Below are 25,206 nucleotides of genomic sequence, written 5' to 3'. Positions count from 1 at the left end.
CTGTGTTTACTGGCTCCAGCAGTACTAGCTCATGCTGCTTTGACACCTGAGCTGGGCAAACTCCAGGGAGGCGTTGCAAATATGAATGACACGCCTGTTAACTGCCCCCTAAGCCCTTCTCCAACAGAACAGCGTATCTCTAGGTATTTGACAAACACTCTGTCAGTGTTTGGAAGATTAAGATACATGCTTGCTCGGTCGCCATGATGCCGTGTGTGGAAGATGGCCCACAGTAAATATGATCCACGATGCACCACTGTGTGGTCAAGAGGAGGGTCAGCACTTTATTAAAACCATCTGCTCCCCCTCTTAAAATGTTTTTTTTAAAACAAATATCTATCATTAAGTGAAAGGCGAAACCAACTCGCAATAAACGTCTAAACATTCTGCTGGAACAAGACTGCCATTGACCCCTGATCCAGTACATTCACTGTTTTCTAAAGTACTAAAATAATATGCCCTCATTTACCCTAATTCTTTGATGCTCTATCAATCCTCGTAACAGGCAACAACAACAAAAATCTGTTTAAATGTGTGACAATAATAAGAGCATACATAGTTCCATTACAAATATGTCCAAGACCTGGTGAAACAGAGTTATTCTTAAAAAAAAATCATGAACTCTGTTTCTCCTCTCTGCGATAAGCATCTTAGGCTACTGTACTCAGAACCTCTTATCTGTAGTAGAAGAATCTTCCTTGGGGGGACCTACTAATGCACCAAGTTACTGGTGGCTTCAGCTCAACACAAAGACAAGGCTGTAGTAGTTGATCTGGAGGGAAACATAGGTTGCATCTTAAGAAAACACGAGTATACAACACTCCATCTACTAAACCATTCACAGAACAAAACTAAGAGCCACGCTGTAACAACGAAGTCTCTATTTTTCTCACTATTAACAATGCACGAACTGAGTGTTGTCAGTGAGTATCTGAACATATCAACTGGTTCTATATCTTCGCATACGGCTTGGCTGGCTCCTTCATCTAGGAGACCAGAGAATGTCTGTTGCAAGTCAAAGCATCATTGAGCTTATCATCTTTGTCATTGAGCCACAGGTCTTCCCTGTGGCTCAGTTGGTAGAGCATGGTGTTTGCAATGCCAGGGTTGTGGGTTCAATACCCACGGGGGGCCAGTACGGAGAAAACATTTAAAAAAAAGAAAATGTATGAAATGAAATGTATGCATTCACTACTGTAAGTTGCTCTGGATAAGAGTGTCTGCTAAATTACTAAAATGTAAAATGTCATTGAGGGTTAACAGGTTTGGTCTCACCTGACAGACTTGGACTTGAGCCTATGGCATCCCACTGGGAAAGAACTGGTCAAATCAACATTGTTTCCATGTCATTTAAACCAAAGAATTGAATGTGATGATGTTGAATCAACATGTAAAACTGATTGGATTTGAAAAAAAGTAATTCACGTAAGAGAATTTGGTATTTATTTTTAACCTAAATCCAATGACATGATGACATTTATTTAATTATTTCATATTTGAATTCAAGTTGGTTGACAACTCAACCAAACGTAAATGACGTCTGTGCCCAGTGGGATAAACCGAGAGAAAAGCCTGTCAAGTCAACAGACACAACAGACACGGCCTTTTTCTTCATGAGACCAGCCTGCAGTTTTGACTGAGGATAAACCTGTGCCCCTGAGAAAGATCAGGCTTGGACGTGACAGTAACCGTTTGTGAAAAGGCCCAGCAGCCAAGATCCTCTAAATGGCAATGTGCGAGACGCTGAAGAAACTTTGCTCTGCCTGCCTATATGCTAGGAGGGAAGTTACACTTTCAACTTTCAGACTCTTGTTTCCTAGCAACAGGGGCATCTGTGAGTCTTATTGGCCTAAGGGGGAATATTAAAGGGAAAGGGTATATCTAGTCAGTCGCACAACTGAATGCATCTAATTGATTTCAGGGGTTTCATCGGGCACCTCAGGACCTTGAAACAGATCAGCTCTAACTCCCATCAGTTCATGTGTATCTCTGACTGTGCCTACAGACAAAGAAAGGATACATTCCAAGGATGACAGCTTCAAGGCATTTGATTGGAAGAGATTCCCTGATCATTTCTCTCGCAGTCTCCATCAACCTGAAAGAGAACAAAGATGATTGTAGTGAATATTCTTGTTTCATACAAAGTCCCCTTTGGTGCCTTATACAAACAATGACACAATGGTGTTATTCAAACAGGATTACAACAAACCCTGTTTGGTTGACTTCAAATGTGTCAAGTACAAGCCAAGTACACTAATGAAAGCACCATCATCTAAATACGATGACCCCTTTAACATATTTTCGATAACACGTTAAATGTCCTGGCTGTCTTTGCAGAGTAAATGCACACAGCATGTGTACTCTGAGTAAAGCACACAGAAAGAGGCAGAGGACAGCTATTTTCAACATATGAACTAGCCTATATTCTTCTATTGACAAATTATGTTGTCTCACAGAGTAGTCAATGAAGATACCACAGAAAAAGCCTCACAGCCACACTTACCCACACAATGGTCTGGTTTTCCTTATCTCAAAGAACTGAGTTCCCGTGTGATTGTATCTGACAGACAGTTAAGGGGCATTCAAAGGAGTCTGTCATCATTTACAACGGTTGGGCGAGAGGGGATTGGCGATGTTTCTGATATCAGGTCGATGTAATGTATTGTAGGCTAGAGGTTTGTGAATATCTGAGAGAAATTAAACTGTACCTCAAAGACCACATTTATTACATTTTCTCCCCCTCACTGTCATGTGTCAAGTCTAACTGAAAGGAATTTGAAAACGATGGCTCCTCTTCATCCGAATGTGTCTCCTGCAGTTAACAGAGTGAAGACTATAAAGTACTGTGATGTTATTTACAGACCCACGGAGCACCTGTAGCTACAGTGTGGCAGTCGGTGCACCTGCAGACCCCTGGCTACAATCACAACAAATGAAGCCCACCTGAAAACGTTGACACAGTGTTAGTTAGCTAACACACTGCATACATCCTGTGCAACCCCCAGGGCTCCAGAGTGAATTAAACAGTGTGAAATGTGTCACGGATCTGCAATGAGCTCTAGGAGGAGACTGTGCCCTAAAAGGAGCTGTGGCTTCACTCTTCTCAGCCTGTTCTGTGAACGGGGATGAGAGGAGGATAAGGGGAGGTGGCAGTTTGCGGGCTCGGCAGGGAAAGGATACTGCAGTGTCTTCATGTAGTTCTGGATGGCCAGCAGCCAGGCAGGGACAGACATGGAGGGCTTGAAGTTGGGGACCGATGGCACAGGGTGCTGTGGGATGACAAAGAATGACTATGTTAGATTGATCTTGGTGGTGGTGGAAACGTAAACATGTGGCAATATTGAAGGTCTTCTACTGTACAGTCATTGAGTCAGTCAGAACCAGAAAAACAAATGCATTTGTGTGTGTGTGTGTGTGTGTGTGTGTGTGTGTGTGTGTGTGTGTGTGTGTGTGTGTGTGTGTGTGTGTGTGTGTGTGTGTGTGTGTGTGTGTGTGTGTGTGTGTGTGTGTGTGTGAAGGAAGGTGACCCAGTAGACTAAACACCATGTAATTTCCTCAGGGGGAAGACATTTCCTTTCCAGGATATTAGTAATTCTAGTTAGTCATTGTTAGGTCTGTTTCTCTGATCAATCAATGGCGCACACACACACACACACACACACACACACACACACACACACACACACACACACACACACACACACACACACACACACACACACACACACACACACACACACACACACACACACACACACACACTGATCCTTTCAACCAGGTTTGTGTAGTATCTGACTCAACAGAGAACAATACAGCCACTGGATCAAAGGCCTGACAGGTACAGAGAAAGAGGGTGTGAGAGAGATAGCAAATGTGTATATTTTGTGTGGAGAGGAAAAGAGAAACCCAAACCAATCAAGGTGAGATGAGAGGAAAAGAGAAACCCAAACCAATCAAGGTGAGATAGGGATCATCAGCCTTCTACCCCTTACAGATAGGTCTCATCAGCCCTCTACCACCTACAGATAGGTCTCATCAGCCCTCTACCTCCTACAGATAGGTCTCATCAGCCCTCTACCCCGTACAGATAGGTCTCATCAGCCCTCTACCACCTACAGATAGGTCTCATCAGCCCTCTACCCCCTACAGATAGGTCTCATCAGCCCTCTACCACCTACAGATAGGTCTCATCAGCCCTCTACCACCTACAGATAGGTCTCATCAGCCCTCTACCCCCTATAGATAGGTCTCATCAGCCCTCTACCACCTACAGATAGGTCTCATCAGCCCTCTACCCCCTACAGATAGGTCTCATCAGCCCTCTACCCCGTACAGATAGGTCTCATCAGCCCTCTACCCTGTACAGATAGGTCTCATCAGCCCTCTACCCCCTACAGATAGGTCTCATCAGCCCTCTACCACCTACAGATAGGTCTCATCAGCCCTCTACCTCCTACAGATAGGTCTCATCAGCCCTCTACCACCTACAGATAGGTCTCATCAGCCCTCTACCCCGTACAGATAGGTCTCATCAGCCCTCTACCACCTACAGATAGGTCTCATCAGCCCTCTACCCCCTACAGATAGGTCTCATCAGCCCTCTACCACCTACAGATAGGTCTCATCAGCCCTCTACCCCCTACAGATAGGTCTCATCAGCCCTCTACCCCGTACAGATAGGTCTCATCAGCCCTCTACCCCGTACAGATAGGTCTCATCAGCCCTCTACCCCCTACAGATAGGTCTCATCAGCCCTCTACCACCTACAGATAGGTCTCATCAGCCCTCTACCTCCTACAGATAGGTCTCATCAGCCCTCTACCACCTACAGATAGGTCTCATCAGCCCTCTACCCCGTACAGATAGGTCTCATCAGCCCTCTACCACCTACAGATAGGTCTCATCAGCCCTTTACCCCCTACAGATAGGTCTCATCAGCCCTCTACCACCTACAGATAGGTCTCATCAGCCCTCCACCCCTTACAGATAGGTCTCATCAGCCCTCTACCCCCTACAGATAGGTCTCATCAGCCCTCTACCACCTACAGATAGGTCTCATCAGCCCTTTACCGCCTAGAGATAGGTCTCATCAGCCCTCTACCCCCTACAGATAGGTCTCATCAGCCCTCTACCCCCTACAGATAGGTCTCATCAGCCCTTTACCGCCTACAGATAGGTCTCATCAGCCCTCTACCCCCTACAGATAGGTCTAATCAGCCCTTTACCGCCTACAGATAGTGTTCTAAGCTCTCGCTCATCACACAGGCTAATTTCAAAAGCTTTAAATCAAAGCTGTGCAAATGAATAAGCAAAAAAAGTGTAATATTCAGCAGTTAGTTGCGCTGGGTCTTATTTCTCAATAATCCCTCACACAATCCCCCTGCCAGCCCTATCTCCACTGTAGAGAGCCTGGAATGGAACAGAACTCTGCTGGGTCAGGGAAGGAGTACAGGGGTATTTCCTTATTCTCTCCCTCTCTTTATCTCTCTCTCCACAGCAAACGGAGGGATGGGAGGATGAGGATAAGTGTTGACTGAGGAAAGGATTTCCTAGTGCTTGGTATCAGACATCTCCTCAAAGTGTAGCCAACCACATCACATATAGAAATGTAATAACACAACCGTCTAAGAAGAACTTAATTCATACTTAAACCTGGGATCCTTAATGGTGAAACTGCCAAGTCCATTTGCAATATTACAACAATAAATGAACACAGTATTTTGGGGGGGGACACCATTGCACGTGCGATAGAACAGCAGAATATGTACATGTACTGCAAAAAAAATGACCACAGTACATGACTCTCAACAAAACAAAACATCAGTGAACGGCCGTGGGGTGGACAGTGGCGCTGTTTCCTCTACTGCGGATTCCATCTTAAATAGTACAATGTAAACTTGAGTAGCGGCAGCTGTACCCTCGAGGTTTGAGAAGCGCTGCCCCCAACTAGTGTTTTCCTCAAGTTTACATTGCTGGTTAGAATCCCAGTGCTGGGGGAGTGAGCCGGCAACCAGAGGGTTGCTGGCATAAATATCTCAGGTGCCACCTACTGCCGATGTTCCCTTGGGCAATAATTATTTTTATTTATTTATATTTTATTTTTAGCCCTTTTTCTCCCCCAATTTCGTAGTATCCAATTAGTATTTACAGTCTTGTCTCATCGCTGCAACTCCCATACGGACTCAGGAGAGGCGAAGGTCCAGAGCCGCGCGTCCTCTGAAACACAACCCAACCAAGCCGCACTGACTCTTGACACAACGCCCACTTAACCCAGAAGCCAGCCGCACCAACGTGTCGGAGGAAACACCGTACACCTGGCAACCGTGTCAGCGTGCACTGCGCCCGCCACAGGAGTCTCTAGTGCGCGATGGGACAAAGACATCCCTGCCGGCCATACCCTCCCCTATCCCGGACAACGCTGGGCCAATTGGGCGCCGCCCCATGGGTCTCCAGGTCACGGCCGGCTGCGACAGAGCCTGTACTCAAACCCAGAATCTCTAGTGGCACAGCTAGCACTGCAATGCAGTGCCTTAGACCACTGCGCCACTCGGGAGGCCTTGAGCAAGAAACTTAACCCCCTAATCTGCTCATTGGGTGCTGCAGTGCTGCTGCCCTCTGCTCCAGCTGTATGTGTGTTATATACAGTGCCTTGACTATATTCAGACCCCTTGACTTTTTCAGCCTCATTCTAAAATGGATTAAAAAACAAATAAATCCTCAGCAATCTCCATATATTACCCCATAACGACAAAGCAAAAACGGGTTGTTAGAATGCTTGCAAGTATATTAAAAATAAAAAACAGAAAGAACTTATTTACATAATTATTCAGACCCTTTGCTATGAGACTTGAAGTTGAGCTCAGGTGCATCCTGTTTCCATTGATCATCCTTGAGATGCTTCTACAACTTAATTGGAGTCCACCTGTGGTAAATTCAATTGATTGGCCATGATTTGGAAAGGCACACACCTGTCTGTATAAGGTCCCACAGTTGACAGTGCATGTCAGAGCAAAAACCAAGCCATGAGGTCAAAGGAATTGTCCATAGAGCTCCGATACAGGATTGTGTCGAGGCACAGATTTTGGGAAGAGTACCAATTGAAGGTCCCCAAGAACACAGTGGCCTCTGTCATTCTTAAATGGAAGAAGATTGGAACCAGCAAGACTCTTCCTAGAGCTGTCTGCCCGGCCAAATTGAGCAATCGAGGGAAACCCAATGGTCACTCTGACAGAGCTCCAGTGTTCCTCTGTGGAAATGTGAAACAATTCCAGAAGGACAACCATCTCTGCAGCACCATCCACCAATCAGGCCTTTATGGTAGAGTGGCCAGATGGAAGCCACTCCTCAGTAAAAGGCACATGACAGCCCGCTTGGTGTTTGCCAAAAGGTCTGATGAAACCAAGATTGACATCTTTGGCCTAAATGCCAAGCATCACGTCTGGAGGAAACCTGGCACCATCCCTAAGGTGAAGCATGGTGGTGGGAACATCATGCTGTGGGGATGTTTTTCAGCGACAGGGACTGGGAGAATAGTCAGGATTGAGGGAAAGATAAACGGAGCAAAGTACAGATAGATCCTTGATGAAAACCTGCTCCAGAGCGCTCAAGACCTCAGACTGGGGCAAAGGTTCACCTTCCCACAGGACAACAACCCTAAACACACAGCCAAAACAGCGCAGGAGTGGCTTCGGGACAAGTCTCTGAATGTCCTTGAGTGGCCCAGCCAGAGCCTGAACTTGAACCTGATCGAACATCTCTGGAGAGCCCTGAAAATAGCTGTGCAGCGACATTCCCCATCCAACCTGACAGAGCTTGAGAGGATCTGTAGAGAAGAATGGGAGAAACTCCCCAAATACAGGTGTGCCAAGCTTGTAGCGTCATTCTCAAGAAGACCCGAGGCTGTAATCGTTGCCAAAGGTGCTTCAACAAAGTACTAAGGGGTCTGATTACTTATGTAAATGTGATATTTCAGTTTTGTATTTTTAATAAATTTGAAGGAATAAAAACGGTTTTTGCTTTGTCATTATGGGGTATTGTGTGTAGATTGGAAGGTATTCAGACCCATTGACTTTTTCCACATTTTGTTGTTACAGCCTTACTCTAAAATGTATTTAAAAGATTTTCCCTCATCAATCTAAACACAATACCCCATGAGTAATTTAAGTCTGTAACGTAACAAAATGTGTAAAAGGTCAAGGGGTCTGAATAGGCAAAGTTTGGACATACCTACTCATTTAAGGGTTTTTCTTTATTTGTATTATTTTTTCTACAACGTAGAAAAATAGTGAAGACATCAAAACTATGAAATAACACATATGGAATCATGTAGTAACCAAAAACGTGTTAAACAAATCAAAATCTATTTGAGATTTTAGATTCTTCAAAGTAGCCACCCTTTGCCTTGATGACAGCTTTGCACGCTCTTGGCATTCTATCAAGGCCAGGTCATCTGATGCAGCACTCCGTCACTCTCCTTCTTGGTCAAATAGCCCTTACACAGCCTGGAGGTGTGTTGGGTCATTGTCCTGTTGAAAAACAAAATTATAGTTCCACTAAGAGCAAAACAGATGGGAGGGCAAATCGCTGCAGAATACTGTGGTAGCCACGACAGTGTCACCAGCAAAGCACCCCCACACCATCACTCCTCCTCCTCCATGCATCACGGTGGGAACCACACATACGGAGATAATCTGTTCACCTACAGTACTCTGCATCTCACAAAGACACAGCAGTTGGAACCAAAAATCTCAAATTTGGACTCATCAGACCAAAGGACAAGCAAGTCTCTTCTTCTTATTGGTGTCCTTTAGTAGTGGTTTCTTTGCAGCAATTTGACCATGAAGGCCTGATTCACGCAGTCTCCTCTGAACAGTAGATGTTGAGATGTGTCTGTTATTTGAACTCTGATGCATTTATTTGGACTGAAATTTCTGAGGCTGGTAACTCTAATGAACTTATCCTCTGCAGCAGAGGTAACTCTGGGTCTTCCTTTCCTGTGGTGGTCCTCATGAGAGTCAGTTTCATCATAGCTCTTGATGGTTTTTGCAACTGCACTTGAAGAAACTTTCAAAGTTCTTGAAATGTTCTGTAATGACTGACCTTCATGTCTTAAAGTAATGATGGACTGTCGTTTCGCTTTGCTTATTTGAGCTGTTCTTGCCATAATATGGACTTGGTATTTTACCAAATAGGGCTATCTTCTGTATACCACTCTTACCTTGTCACAACACAACTGATTGGCTCAAACGCATTAATGATATAAATTCCACAAATTAACTTTTAACAAGGCACACCTGTTAATTGAAATGCATTCCAGGTGACTACCTCATGAAGCTGATTGAGAGAATGCCAAGAGTGTGCAAAGCTGTCATCAAGAAAAAGGGTGGCTACTTTGCAGAATCTAAAATCTAAAATATATTTTGATTTGTTTAAGACTTTTTTGGTTACTACATGATTCCATATGTGTTATTTCATAGTGTTGATGTCTTCACTATTATTCTACAGTGTTGAAAATAGTAAAAATAAAGAAAAGCCCTGGAATGAGTAGGTGTGTCCAAACTTTTGACTGGTACTGTATAAGATAAAAGCATGGAGTTATAAAGTGTGTCTTATTTTAGTTCTATTCTCATTTAGATGCAGTGTTAGTGTTGAGAGAGTTTACAGGAGCGCAACACACACTGCTCCCAATTCACCCTGTGTAATTAGCTGTCTGCCCGCTCATCTTCCTTCCTTTCCTTTTCTCAAATCTGGAGAAGAGGAGGGCGCCCTGCGGAGCTCCGAGTAACTACCGGAGTCGATGGAAGAGTGTGTGACTCACAACTTAATTCCTTATTATAAAGGTGTGAAAGACTTCTTATTAAAAAAAAGAGGACAATTACGCAGAGGGAAATGGAGACAAGCTTTGAAATGTATATTTCAGCACTGCAGTAAGTGGGATAGTATTAACACCTGGTGACCTTACTTAGCAAGGCTGAGGCTGACAATGCGTGGTCTGTCTTTCTGTAGCCATACCATATGTTCCTCACAGGTGGACACGCGGGAATTAAAAGGTAGTTCAAAGAGGGACCTTCTCCCTTTCCGTCCAGCCGTCCCCCACCCCGTCTGTCTGTTACCCAGCTTTAGAGAGGTCGTGTGGGGGTCAAACAGGCCGCCCCCTGCGTGGTGACTCTAATCTAACTTTACTTCCCCAGGGGACATCACTGAAACCTGATAGCGACAGCCAAGATGTGACTGCAGCACCAAAGACCCTGGGCATCTGTCTCTCTCAAGAAGATAATTGGGCATTGGTCAGAGACTAGGCCTGTTCAGAGCATGATAGCTTGCGGTTTTCATGTGATTACCATAAAGGTACCATAAAACATTAGATTGAACCTTCTCCCATTGGACTGCATGTGAAATAAAAACAAATATAGAAACGATTCTTCATTCAGTAGCACCACATTTGGAGATCAGTTCAGACTAACCAAATCCTATTGTGATGCAATGAGGTGCACATGAGGTAAGTTTGAAACAGAATGGAAGGCTTTGGGCTGAAAGCCTGTTTTGTTTCCTGTTAAAAGCTTTTTGGAAAGAATTATGCCATAAGAGATTATCCTAGACTCAAATCCGAGATGGTGGATTAGTTCGCTCACAACCAACCCCTTCAAATAATCAGGACAAAGTAAGGGCACAGAGCTCATGCAGTGGTGTTACCATTCCTGACATGGCATAGTAATGTTACCATAATATCAATAGAGCAGAACATAGAGAAATACAGTATTTCAGGAGACCGAGAGTCAAATCTGCTAACGTCTTACCAACGTGCCATATAGGTGTGACAGTGGAGCCATGAATCAAGTTTCCAAAACAATGACTGACTACAGCTAAATACAGAAAACCCTTGCAAAAATTGCAAGGAATGAATGGATCACGAGACACGCTTTAATCACACCTCCAGTCCTCAGAGTGTGCTGCAGGTTGATGCTGTCTTGAGACTTCACAGGTTTCTCTCTGTAGCCTATAGCTCTGTATGAATATATGTGAGTTCCACAGACAGCAGTGCAATGCTCATTCGTTCCTCCACACAGTCACCGAGACACTGGCCTTGAGGTTATCCCTGAGCTGCCTGTAACACTGCCCAGTCTGTTTGATGAGTTAGCTAGCCCAACGGCTGCACCTGGAGATCACAGGCTGGTCAAGCAGGCCTCAATATAGGTCACTGTTACTTCTGGGATATTCAGGACTCCACTCTCCTTTCACACTTTTTAGGCCATTTGTGTTTCTCAAAACAATGTTAGGTTACCGCCTAGTATTGCGTAAGAATGCAGAACACAACTACCATTCACCTATTCACAAAGGCATAGACTATAGATAGTGTTTGTGTTGGTTTATTATTGAGTGGAGAGGGTTAGATGATGGACAATGATATATAATGGCATGAGTGAAATCCCACAGGACTGACCAGGCCTACAGGTTACTGTTATTGTGGACTGCCAAAGGGTAGTTCATAAGACACTGAACATAAAAGCAAGTTTCACACTGTCCCTTGATGATGCAGCACCAAAGCAGCCCCTGGTCATAGCTCCAACAACTAGCGCAGAAGCAAGCACCAAGAATGGACACAGACCGTGGCAATTACAAAGATTCCTGTGTGCATTGTTGTCATATGCTTTATATCGCTGACAGTGTGCCATGAGCTTGGGATTTGCCATCACATGCACTAATTGCCGGCATACAAATTAGTAATGCTCCAGAGTCTCCTTTCTCAGCACAGTCCCACTCCCACCAGTGACAGAGAAAGAGGCTCTCAACACTGATCCCTGCTTGGTGACACTCAGTCTCAGTTATGTCTGGCCTCTGATGAATTGACTGTAGTGTCCTGTTGGATGCCAGGGCAGGCTGAAATAGTCTGCATGCCTTAATGCTTCATTCCTCAACAGGATAATCAGGAAAGACTTTCAGGAGGAAACCTTCAACTCATCCTGTTATGGTCCTGTGAACGCTACTCTCTGTTATTATCAATGCATAGTCACTTTAATAACTCTACCTACATGTACAGATTACCTCAATTACCTTGGCTAACCGGTGTCCCTGCACATTGACTCTGTACCGGTATCCCCTGTATATAGCCTCGCTATTGTTATTGTACTGCTGCTCTTTAATTATTTGTTACTTTTATTTCTAACTTTTTTGAGATATTTTCTTAAAACTGCATTGTTGGTTAAGGGCTTGTAAGTAAGCAATTCACTGTAAGGTCTACACCTGTTGTACTCGGTGCATGTGATTTGATGGATTCTTTGCATGGATGGAATTGCAAATTATTTTGGTGAATTGCAATTTGAAGCATATGTCAGTGTTGGTTATTACATGGTAATTGCACAATATTTTTGTGACAATATCACTGCTTATCTGTCTAGCTTTGAGGCTATACTTACTTTGGGAAGGTATGCAGCATTCCTTATCTTGCTGACCATGTCTTGTCCATCGGGGTGTACTTTGGCTACATGAGTCCACATCCTCTCCCAAGTGACACCCTCAATGGGAAAACCAGTTCTGTTCACGTAAAAGAGCACACCCCCATCTTTCTCATCTTCTTCTCCCGACGAACGTCCAGCGTTGTTGGGGGTGCTAAGGGTGGCAAATTCAGCACCCGGGCTCGAGTTGCAGTACGTACTGCCACTGGTACTTTTGGATCGGTGCCTCCCCATCTTAGCTGCAGATGAACAAGTGCTAGTGGCGTTGGGTCCAGTCATCGTTCAATTCAAAAGTGGGGGTCCCTGCAGATGGCAGCCCGTATTTGATTCTACTTGTTTTTGTCAATAACCCAGGCTTCCTATAACATGTTGCTGTACCAATATCCACTCCCGTACGTCCAGATAACGGATACTGCAATCACTCAAATAAACGAAATGAAGAAAAAAAATCGCATATGTCAAGCTTTTTAGGTAGAAATGCACCAGAAAAAAATATGCATTTCATATTCAGCTAAGCATAATCTTTACCCATTAAAAAGGCTGAAAGATGCCACCAAGTAATCAAACCGCAAAGCATAGCCTACTTAAATACCGCATAGTGTGTGGACCATTCATAACAATGTAGTTGGCTGGTTACCCGTAGTAGAATATTCACGGTTTGGCTCGCTCCTCTTTAACGTCATCCTTTGCTCAGAACACTGCTGGAACGTATGACCCCCACAGCTTGAGACAACCTCTGCAATGCATTCCGATCCGTTCGTAGTCTACATATTTCCCCAATATCGAGTAGGCTATTCGAAAGCTTTGTCCTCATGATGAAAACTCCTCTTTGGTAATTTAGTCATCCATCACATGGTTAATCTTTTGCTTAAATGATGTCACTATGTTGTTCTGTCTATAGTAACCCCGGTAGCCAGCCGCGTTCTAAATTATTTCATTGGGTGTAGCAACAAAGAGAGGCGGACTTAAGTAGACTTCATACTAAATAAGGAACCTGTCCCTTGCTGTGATTGGTGGCGAAAGCGGATGAGGGCGTCAACAAGTGAAATTTGCAACAAATGGGAGAAAAAAATTCTGACCACTGGTCTACACTTTTAAAGTCGTACTGTCATAAAGGTTGTTACGATGTAACAACTTCACACTGATTCAAGGTAACCAGTTGGTGTCGGACGTGAAATAGTCAGTGGCTATTCAGAAAGTAAACTTATGGACATATTTACATATTGTCCAAGATGATCAAAGGCTTGATTGTTAATGCATAGAACCAATAAATATTGTTAAGTGATAGGAGGACATTTTATTTATGTATCAAAATAGCCTACCCTAGCGGGATATCAAGGATAGGCCTACTTGTTTAGAAATGTGAGAATATGCACTTCAGTAACAGGCTAGTTGGTCAAATATGCGCCTATTCTGGACAATGTCAGCCAATTCTAATTGGGTTTTCTAACTTTCTCTACACGTTTTCCAGTATTGGGAAAACCTAGTGCTAGCATTTCAATCACTTATGATACTGTCACACAAAAACATAATTTGTTGGACCATCAATTTATTAGAATACAGTATGCTTATTAAATGTAGTTGCATATTGGTCACCACATGAGGAAACCGTTGTTACAATGTCTAAGTCATTACTACAACTCTTCTGTAACCACCTCATTGAGTCCAAGTAATAAAAAAGATGCAAAATAACAACAACCACTGACAATACTGAGCGGAAAATAATTTTATTTTATTGTTTTCACTTTCAATTGACATTATCTGCAGATAAGCAAGTATCCATGTGGCCCCTTTCCACAGACAAAACTCAAAAAGGACAAAAAACATAAGCAATACAAACACCTTAGTTTTACAGTACACTCTGGGGCACTTTGAAGGAATTGTGCAACATCATACACATTATATAGCAGCTGCAGTGTAACAGTGTTGGCACTGACTATACTGTGGATTACATTGCTAAATTATAATCAGGCTGTCAAGAGCCTTTAGATAGCGGCGTGTCAAAGCCATATAATAATATATGGTTTATTGTCACATACACCAGATAGGTGTAGTAAAATGTGTGGTTTTACAAGGTCAGCCATAGTAGCACAGCACCCCTGGAGTAGGGTTACGTGCATTGCTCAATTGCACATTGATGGATGTTCTACCTTGTCGGCTTGGGTATTCGAACCAGCAACCTTTCGGTTACTGACCCAACACTCTAACCGCCAGGCTACCATATGGTGTATTGCACATACACTACATAACCAAAAGTATGTGGACACTGCTTCAAATTAGTGGAATTGGCTATTTCAGCGACACCCGTTGCTGAAAAGGTGTATAAAATCGAGTACACAGCCATGCAATCTCCATAGACAAACATTGGCAGTAGAATGGCCTTACTGAAGAGCTCAGTGACTTTCAACGTGGCACCATCATAGGATGCCACCTTTCCAACAAGTCAGTTCGTCCAAATTTCTGCCCTGCTAGAGCTGCCCCGGTCAACTGTAAGTGCTGTTATTGTGAAGTGGAAACGTCTAGGAGCAACAACAGCTTAGCCGCGGAATTGGTAGGCCACAGAAGCTCACAGAATGGGACCGCCGAGTGCTGAAGTGCGTGGCACGTAAAAATCATCTGTCCTCGGTCTCAACACTTACTACAGAGTTCCAAACTGCCTCTGGAAGCAACGTCAGCACAAGAACTGTCTGTCGGGAGCTTCATGAAATAGGTTTCCACTTGGTGGAGGAGAAATAATGGTCTGGGGCTGCATTTTATGGTTGGGACTAGGCCCCTTAGTTCCAGTGAATGGAACTCTTAACGCTACAGCATAAAATGACATTCTAGTCGATTCTGTGATTCCAACTTTGGGGCAACAGTTTGGGGAAGGCCCTTTTCTGTTTCAGCATGACAATGCCCCCGTGCACAAAGTGAGGTCCATACAGAAATGGTTTGTTGAGATCGGTATCAAAGAACTTTACTGGCCTGCAGAGAGACCTGACCTCAACCCGATCGAACACCTTTGGGATGAATTGGAACTTCGACTGAGAGCCAGGCGTAATCGCCCAACTCACTAATGCTCTTGTGGCTGAATGGAAGCATGTCCCGGCAGCAATGATCCAACATCTACTGGAAAGCCTTCCCAGAAGAGTGGAGGCTGTTATAGCAGCAAAGGGGGGACCAACTCCATATTAATGCCCATGATTTTGGAATGAGATGTTTGACGAGCAGGTGTCTACATACTTTTGGCGATGCAGTGTACATAGTGTATATAATTAGTTCAGTTTGGATGTACTCATTCTTAATTGGGGACAAATAAGAATGAGTGTCTATGCAAGGATTACATTTAATAACATTATTAACTTCAGTGGTCTTTGAAATACCAAGTGCTTGGTAAATGGAATACATTTTAAGTAAGATAAATAAATAATTGAGACATAACTACATTGCTATAGAAAATGTAATAAGTTCACTATCAAAATTAGAAAAAAGCAATGAAATGTTATGAATGTCCATACAGAAATGGTACTTCTTCATTATTCAGAACTAAGTAAAATGCTAGAAAAGGAAAACATCCGTCAACCAAATAAAAAAATGTCTAGTCATAAGTAGCTAAATAATAACATTCGCTCTGACACTGAAATATGAATAATTATAAGCACATATCCTGCAGGAAGCAGGATAACATATAAACGCCTATGGATTGGATCTTCTGATTAATGATTGGATGAGAGGAATTATTCCTGTTAAAACAAAGGAAATACAAGAGCCAATACAGTGGTTGAGAAATGTGCTGGGAGATGGCTACTGTGCATAGTGCTTAAAGACACAGAGTGACCTATATAAGCTCCTGTGAAGGTTTGGAGATGTTTGAATTGTGATGCTGCAGTCATTATGACTCCTGTTTGTGCTTCATCATCCACACAGCATTCTTAGTATTTCCACAATATCCCTCTAGGTGGCGCTGCTATACCATTAGCGACCAATCTCGGCAGAACAATTATCTGTGCCATGTATTCAACAAACGTATCAATGTTTTAACACATTCATGTAAGTAATATACTGAAAAGTAGATTGTGCATGTTGCACATTTGCCATATGCCTTGTGCACCTTGTGTGTCATATTTGGTCCATATTTGTATGAATGGCTTAAATCTCAAGACAAGTAACAATGATCATCCTCACAGGCCAAGGCAGGTCAGAGATCCTACATTCTATGCTCCCGTGCGGTTCTGTATAATGACTTAAATAGGTTTAAATAAGCACCACTTCATGAACCAGAGATGATGGTGATTGTAGAGACAGTAGTGGATCATCAAGCAGAAGAAGCAGGGGGACTATGGGAAGTCTGAAAGGTGTAGTTGAGTGCTTATAGTTTACCTGTCTGTAAACAAATCATGGCTCAGCTAAAACCACTACAGTAAAAACATTATCATAATAACACATTACAAGATACAATCAAGAGAAAAGGGAGATTTCAAGTAACCTCAGGAAACTTTGTTGAATGCGCTGTAGGCCTCCGAAATGTTCAGTAGATTGTTAAGCGACCTATTTGGGTTACAGTGAGGTCTCCTGGGAAAAGCTGACTGAAGTTTCCATCTTGGCGCCATTGGTTGGCTTGTCTGATAGGCACTTAGTAGTGACCTAAGACAAGGAGAGAGGAAGATCTCTTTAATTAAAGTCTTACATAGTCCTTTCATGAGACGAGTCCTCTCATCACTCAAGTGGCTAGTAACAATGGCATAAGCCAAATCACTGTTCATTAAACCAACACAGTGGGGTGCATAATCACATAGCCAAATTCTAACGTCATAGGGTATCTCAACTGCCTGAAGACTATTTCAAATAATGCATTGAAAATACATTGATTAAAATGTTTTATTTTCTTTCACTCTGCTCTCTGCATGATACAGATTCACATTGGACGAGGCCGGCAGAAAGACTGTTCTGTCTTTTGATGTTTACCTGGGTCTTGATGTGGGCAATCTCATGACATATGAGACAGCTTCAAAATAGCTGTCAATGTGAAAGAACAAGCAGACTAGTGACCTGACCTCTGCGTGTGATACATCATTCAAGGAAAAGGTCACAAGTGATTGAGAGGAGGGTGACCTTTCAGCAGAAAGAAAAAAGAAGAGAGAAAATCTCTCTGAGGGAAAGGGAGAGAACGTGACTTACTGCTTGAAGAGTTTTGCTGTCAATGCCCATGTTGACATTGTTCCTTTTCAGTTCTGATTTTATGAAGGCTGAAACAAACAAGAGAAAGTAATTAAGAGAGCCTCAAACAATATATAAACATAGACATGTGTGGCGTAGTCAACGTAGTATTGTTATGTATTTTATTGTGTTATATTGTATTCTCAGTCTGTTTCAGTTTTCATAGCAGAAGGTGAATCATATGGGAGACATCCATACTCCACAGAACAGAGCAGAACCCATGAGTACAGAACAAAATCAGAGCAGTGAGCCAACCGACCTGTAAGAAAGATACCCAGGAAGATCCAGACACAGAGAAACAGGTTCCCAGCCAGGGGTGTATAGTCTGTTGTCAGTTTCCCCTGGATCAAAGTAAAAAGAATCCCAAAGATCTGAGGGAAGAAGGTGATATGAGAGTGAGAAAAACATTGTACACCTGTATTGTCTCAAGGGTATACAAGCATCATACTAACTGGCTAAACAGATTGACTTCCCACTTGGCAAAGAAGCTTAACCTGTATGAAGAATCAGAATAGAAAGTATACACTGTGTGGATATATACTTGTTTGAAAATGGGTGTGGTTAGGGTAAGGTTACACAATATCCTGTTAAGAGGAGGACACATTTTGTGTTGTATGAGAATGCACAAATCTCTGGAGGCAGTCACACATGGTTCCACAAACAATGAAAAAGACTTGTGATTGTTAGCACGTGTTTGGGGCTTACCTGTGCAAAAGCATTAAGGAGACCAGAGGATGTCCCTTCCGATTCAGGATATGTAATTTCAACCCCAAATTCAAAGCCAAGAGGAAGGTAACCTGTCATGAAGAACCTACAGAATGACAAAATCATATCAGTGAACCATGGCTGCCCTCAGGAAAAACAGACTGCTTTATCTTGATGCCGTTGTTTTGGTTGAACATAGCCTCTGGCCGCTACATAGGTAATAAAGTGACATTGTGTGTGTGACTGTTTACCTTCAAAACATACAAGAGCAAGAGGAACTGATGACAAAATAAGCAACGGCAAGAAAAGAAGGTGCCTGTTTTTTTAACGCCATACCGTTCACTAGATCTTCATGTTGACACAATGTGCAACATTGGCAATTATAACTATATTACTTCTTAATGATCATTTCAAGAACTTATTTACAATTTTAGAACAAACCAGGTCGTCATTGTAAATAAGAACGTGTTCTTAATTGACTTACCTGTATAAATAAAGGTGAAATAATAAAAAAATACAAAGAAGAGTTATCTTACCCCAGCACCCCAGCAGTGAAGAATACCAGGTAGATACTGTTGAGGTTCAGAGTGAAGCTGAACAGCACCATACCAATGAAAGACAGGATGTAGACTATCAGAGTGGTCATTCTGAAGAACAAGCACAGGACAGAACATCGTTGGGAGTAAAAGTGGATGTTCTATACAGAGGCTCACAATTGAATAGGAAAAAGGCCGGTGTCATGGGCAGGGAAAATGTACAACGTCACTCCCACCTTCATCATTCTCTCTATGTATCGGGGACTTACTGTACATAGCCTATATAAGTTGACTTTATTATGAATTACTTCATTGCTTGCTAAAATGTCACTGATTCTAACCATTGGTTTCATACCCAACCCAGCACCTGTATGAATAGCATATCAGAACACATCACACTTCTCCAGAGGATAATAAGTTAAGCAGGCGGTGACTTTCAGAGCAAATGAGAATGCTCAGTCATGTGAGAAATCTCCCTAAATCTGATTAGTCAAACTGACTTGCATTAAGAGAATGTTACTACAAACCTGTGTTAATTGGATCTGAACTGGCAGGACATCCTTTTTGGAATGTACAGCAGGCTGCTTATCTAAAGGATGAGTTAAAACTCATACACTTCAGAGTTTGTCTTTACAACACTTCCCTTTCTAGTAACCGCAGAGTACTGTATGTCCACAAAAAAGCCACCGCAGTGCACAAAGTCTTCAGAAATAACCGTAATGTTTTTAATAGACATACTGTAACTGCCTTCTGCAAGTCACAACTGCATCTTGTGCAACATAGTTTAATGACTGTGTCACTGAAGAATGTAGTGATTTATGTCACTGGCAGTTGGGCTTGGGGACGGTACCTACTTGTAGGTTTTGGTGTGGTCCAGCCACAGTCCACAGATGATGGAGCCCACCATTCCAGCCACCACCAGGGTCAGGCCAATCCTGCCTGCATTCAGCTCCTGGTTCTGGGGTGAGGAGGTTGATGTTAGTGGAGGGTACAGAAGGCTTTTCCAGGGACATGTGTCACACTATCATATTTGCATGAAGGGCCACCCACCAAAAAAGGGCCACCACCCATCAGAAAAGCCATTCCGTGACCCAGGAAACAAAACGGCAAAGTTTTAACATACATAGATAGCTTTTTGAATATGAACACTGTGCTTCAAGACTTGTAAAAGTTTAACATTAGTTCAATATTATGAATCAAAGGTACAATTTCGAAATCATAGCGCATTTTGGGTAATTTCTCCCAGCAACATTATGAGGTTGACATGTCACACATGTTACGCTGTTCATGCTTACAGAAAGCAACATATTTATCGGGCCAGAGGAATCCCAAAACAATAAAAGATTAGAAGTTGTTGAAACGTGCTAAATGAGTTTTTCTCAGATGCCAAACCAGCGCTTTATGTAGCTGTCGGCACCTTGAATGTTTTGTGAGCTGTATTAGCTAGCAGGAAAAACAAAGCAATGATGGCCTTGTAGGCTAAATACATCTGCCAAAGCGACTTCTATTAACTCAGAAAACCAATGCACACGGTTAAAATGTATTTCCTTATTTCAGGGTTCATCTGGATCAGTGAAGGACGGGTAAAGTGTTGCTTGAGCTTATGCAAGGGCGAACACCGAACGGACAAATAGTTCTCTGTTCTGTGTGCCAGTGTGCAGCAAAAGTAACCAAGGTGAAAAATGGCAACGTCAGAACATTGCTAGGGAAATTACCCAAGATGTGCTGTGATTTTGATGCTAAATATAGTAACTTTGATTAAAGATTGCGGTTTTACACGTTCTGAATGAGACAGTGTTCCTGTTCATAACATTATCTATATGTTTGATGGGTGGCTCTTGGACTAACATGGCTAAAGCGGAAAAACTCACCAGAAGCGGGCAGGCAGAGCAAGCAGACATAGGCGAATGGAAAGGACAGGACAGGCAGAACAGTGACTATATGCTAGCAGGATAGTCCATAACTCCAATCATCTTTGCTGATAGTGATGTTCGGTTTCCATACATGGATGAATTGGTCTAATTTAGCATGTATGGTAACGCCTCAACCCTTAGCTACCTCTTCCAGTTCAAATGAGCTCTAAAGAAAAGTTAATAATGACAACATTTGTATTGTTTTTGTGTGTGACTACAGCGCCTGCGATAAAACGCAAAAATAGAGACCCTTTCTCACTGAGATAGGCGTTAAAGCAGACAACCCAGCCACCCGGCTTCAGTTGGGTCATTATAATTCAAAACAACGCATTCAAAAGTAAATCACATACACACCTCGCATGCTAAAACTAGCTAAAACTGAAGGCTCAAGGGGACTCCAGACAAAATATGGCCTGGATGCATGTATACTTTAGAAAGAAAAGGAGAGCCGCACGCTCTAGGAGCTCAGATGCAATAATTTAATAACCAACGTTTCGACAGCCAAGCTGGATGCATGTATAACCTTAAAGCTGGTCACATGGTCTATCGGTTTAGGGGGTACAGTTCAGGGATTTATGGAAAGTCAGGTGGGAAAGTGATGTTTACGTCATTTGACATTTTACAGTGAGAGGAGGCTGCTACTAGAGTTCACGGAATGTTGCTGGTCTTTCAGTCTTTCAACCAACCCTGACTGTCTCTCTCCTCCAAGGGTAGCAGGCATGCATGAAAAGTGGTTATGAACTACAAACAGGACACAATGGATTCGTGCCCTGTCATGGTCTGAGCTCTCATTTAACTCCATCTGTTTACAGAGAAAGCCTTTTGCTTCAAGTCTTTCACTTTTGTGCAGTTCCAGAGCTTGTGTTTGATCTAGCTATGCATGTAGTAATCAACCTATCAAATAATCTTGATTTTCAGTAATTGGAACACACATGTTGTACTCCACTTACCTCGTAACAAGCCATAATCATCTGATTGAGAAGTGTTGACACAGAGTAGAAAGAACCAGTCATGATACCTAAAAGAAAATGTATTTATTTTACTGTTTTATCCCGACATAGTGATAAACTTCAATAATCTGTATAGTACACACAAAACCATGAAATTTAACTGAACACCAACAAAAGAAACTCAAATTCAAGAAAGGATTAGCTAAACTGAGTGTATATAACCGGACTGAGCACTGACTGGGCAGTCAGTCTGCCTGCCTTGGGGTGTATGGGGTTAAAGACAGATGGATCTCATAATGAACAACTATCCCCAGGAAACAATCAGTGGAATGGACAGAATGCTATAACAGGAGACTGTGAAGGACAGCACACTGGATAACTGGCCTGGCGCCAGATCTGTGTGTGCTTTGGTCAACACCTCAAAATGTCATTGTCATGTCATAAACTTTGCAATGACAACAAACACAACAGATGAGTTAGCTAAAGCACAGACCTGAGTCCAGGCTACTGGCAAGTAGTCAGGTGTCTCACCATAACTTTTAAGAAGCTTTAGGTTACTGCCTGTAATACAGTAGTAATACCATAGTTATAGTGTAGTTACAAGATAAGGTGTAAGATAAGGGAAGATTATAAGTCAGGTGTCTCACCATAACTGATGAGCAGTAGGATGAAAGGTTTGTTCTTGAACAGGTTGATGATGGACTGTCGGTAGGAGTAGTCTTCAGGAGCACAGTCAGGTAGGACAGCCTGAGCTTGGCTGGGAGGTAGTGGGGGTCTGTCTTCCATGACTAGGAGAAAAGAGACACAGACAACATCAACACATTTGGCTGGAAAGTAGTGGGGGTCTGTATTTTATGCCTAGGAGAGAAGTGGCATAGTCAACACTAACACTCTGTGTTTGCAGCTTTACAACATAATGGACAAGTGTTTCTCTCTTTCTTGCTTCAAAAGCTCTCAGTAGCATATGACTGCAATGACTCCTATGCAATCCTGGTTTACAGTGGTATGTTTGAATGGTTGGTATGTTCGTATGGTATCCGTAGCCTGTGGAAAATATAAGTGCAGTCGTCTGGACCTATGGAGTTAGTTGCTACAGTGACTATGATGTGCTATCCATCGGGTGCATTTCTGCAGAGTACCAATCCAGATGGCATCACAAGGCTTGTCTCAACTTAATTACCAATTACAGTCAAGATGAACAGAGCAGTGGAGACTACAGCCGTCCCATAAAACATAACGCTGATGTTGTGTCCCATCAACTCCTTGTCTTCCACAGTGTTGGGGACCAGGACAGGGGGAAGCAGGAAGCCAATAGCAGTGCCCAGCTAAAGAGTGATCAGACAAATTCATCAATGTCACACATACTCCATCAAAATACAGAAATGTCATTTTTATACAGCAGTAAAACATGTACACAGCGTTAGCCTGTAACGTTTACAATGTGATTAGGCTAAAGGATTCACTAAAAGCCCCCCATCACATGACTCAATAGGCCTACACACCTGGTTACCTAGAACGGCTGTTGCACATGCGGTAGACACCTCCTTCGGGCCAAACCACACTGATGCAATCCTAGAGGGCAGCCCGAGGATGAAGACTTGGGCTACGGAACATATTATCTGTGCAGTCACTGTTACACCGAAAAGATCGGGCCGGACGCTGGCGCATTTCACCCACGCACCGACGCAGTTCAAACCCGCGCCCATGAGGGCTGTCAATTTCAGTCCTTTTTTATCCAGTAACCATGTTGCGGGGAAGATCAAAGGCACATACGCCACCATGTATACAATTGACAGCCAATCGATCTTGTCGTTGGATACATTGTAGAAGTGGGCGAAAATGTTGGTGATGATGCTGTACTGGATCCATTGAAATGCGTTGACGAGGGAGTAGAGGCTGAACACAGCTAAAACGGCGAATCTTCTCCAAAAGAGCTTAGTTTCGATACATTTTTCATCTCCAGGAAGCATAGCCTGTTTCTCATCTGGAGGCATCTCCTGTTCCAACGCCTTCGAGTCCAGTTCTGTCAGATGTGCCGCTCCATTCGTTAGGTCGGAGTACTGATCCCCAGTTGGGACTGCTCCGTTATGCATCGGCGTCTTGATGTCTATTTCAGATGCGTTGTCAAGCCGCAAATGCTCCTGGACTAACTCGCCAGCCACCATGATGCTGGGCCGACGTTGCTTATCTTTTTACCTTATAGTCAGGAAAAACGTTTACACAAAATAGGGCAGAGCCAACATTCAGTTAGTAGGTAATACAACAACTATTCATACCGTTTAGAAAAATACCTTTTAAAATGTTGTTGGCTATCTGTATTATTTGCTCTCATATAAAGCGCCTTCTTTCGCATGGTAGCCTATATCGGTGGCGCTTAGTGGATGCGCAGAGGATGGGGGCAGGGTGCATTTACATCACACAACTCACACATGGAGGCCTTCCGATGATGACTCCGACCAATCAAAATGCAGGATTTGGAGGGCTCTCCGGAGGGACGGTGTTGTAGTAGCTCTAACTCTACAGTACGGTTATGATCTCCAACCAGTCCCAAATATGTGAACGAAACAAGTGCGCACCGGCCTCTATGCATGGTAGATGAAGAAAAAAGATTGTGATAATAATTTGCTGTTATTCAAATAAACTGCATAATTTCCAGATTGGCATTGAGGTTGTTCAAAGGTGGTATCGTTCGTTAGTGACACATGGTCTCCTCAATTATCTCTCCCTAATCCGAATCTCAGTTTAATCCAGTCGGCCTGCCTAGCCTATTGGACACTCGCACTAGAAAGCTAACGTTTAGACAATGTGAAATGAAATCATCCACTTCAATGACAGGCCTAAAAATGATATTTGCTCAGTTAATTGTAGGCCTTAATAGCTACAATAGATTTATAGATGGGATGTTACACTTTTATTAGGCCAGGGCATATTGACGCATTTGAAAACGCGGGTCTTCAACTCATCCTCAGATTTACCCGTTTTAAAAAGGTTACTTTTCAAGAGCCACTGGCACCCGTAACTCAGTTCCACCATATCATTAGGAATTATAATAATTTAGTAATTTAATTGGATCTGTGCGATGTCACAGTTAGCTTTGTTGCGCGAAATTCTCAGGTTTCTAAATCCATGGAAGCCGCAGCAGGGCTAGAAGGGAAAAAAGCGCTCATTATAACACCTCATTATACACCACATAATTTGGCTGCTATTTGCTATAGTGCAGTGGCGACCCATCATTCAGGGCAGGTGGGGCAGAACCCCAGCTGTTTTAGCCCCACCTGTGTAGCTAAAATATATATATTTGTCCTGTTTTGCATGTTATTTTGGCATTCATTTGTGTCACATATCAGTTTGCTAACAATGTAAAAAACAAAATACAGTGCATTCTGAAAGTATTCAGACCCCTTGACTCTTTCCACATTTTGTTACTTTACAGACGTATTCTAAAATGGTTTCA

The 25,206-nt window shown here is 43.0% G+C and overlaps 2 protein-coding genes across 2 annotated transcripts in view; both read right to left on the bottom strand.

Moving 5' to 3' along the window:
* LOC106607828 (tubulinyl-Tyr carboxypeptidase 2) overlaps positions 1–13,390 on the bottom strand; it is a 50,013-nt gene extending 36,623 nt beyond the window's left edge. The window contains exons 1-5 of the mRNA XM_045720831.1: positions 13,090–13,390; positions 12,414–12,864; positions 3,181–3,269; positions 2,504–2,560; positions 2,021–2,095 (exon numbers count right to left, since the gene is read on the bottom strand). Coding sequence (XP_045576787.1) covers positions 2,021–2,095; positions 2,504–2,560; positions 3,181–3,269; positions 12,414–12,731 — 539 coding nt within the window. The 5' untranslated portion in view covers positions 12,732–12,864; positions 13,090–13,390. The remainder of the gene's footprint in view (positions 1–2,020; positions 2,096–2,503; positions 2,561–3,180; positions 3,270–12,413; positions 12,865–13,089) is intronic.
* A 773-nt stretch (positions 13,391–14,163) lies between these two features.
* Positions 14,164–24,130, bottom strand: LOC106607827 (feline leukemia virus subgroup C receptor-related protein 1). The gene is made up of 10 exons (XM_014205218.2): positions 23,255–24,130; positions 22,933–23,077; positions 22,400–22,540; positions 21,753–21,820; positions 19,744–19,847; positions 18,890–19,000; positions 18,354–18,459; positions 17,908–18,019; positions 17,610–17,677; positions 14,164–17,075 (listed from the first exon to the last, which is right to left on the bottom strand). Exons 1-10 carry the CDS (start codon positions 23,915–23,917, stop codon positions 16,989–16,991), a joined length of 1,605 nt encoding a protein of 534 aa, XP_014060693.1. The 5' UTR covers positions 23,918–24,130; the 3' UTR covers positions 14,164–16,988.
* Positions 24,131–25,206: the final 1,076 nt, after the last annotated feature.

This window comes from Salmo salar, chromosome ssa06, assembly GCF_905237065.1.
Source record: "Salmo salar chromosome ssa06, Ssal_v3.1, whole genome shotgun sequence".
NCBI classification, from domain to species: Eukaryota; Metazoa; Chordata; class Actinopteri; order Salmoniformes; family Salmonidae; genus Salmo; species Salmo salar.
This window is presented reverse-complemented; position numbering and strand designations above follow the sequence as displayed.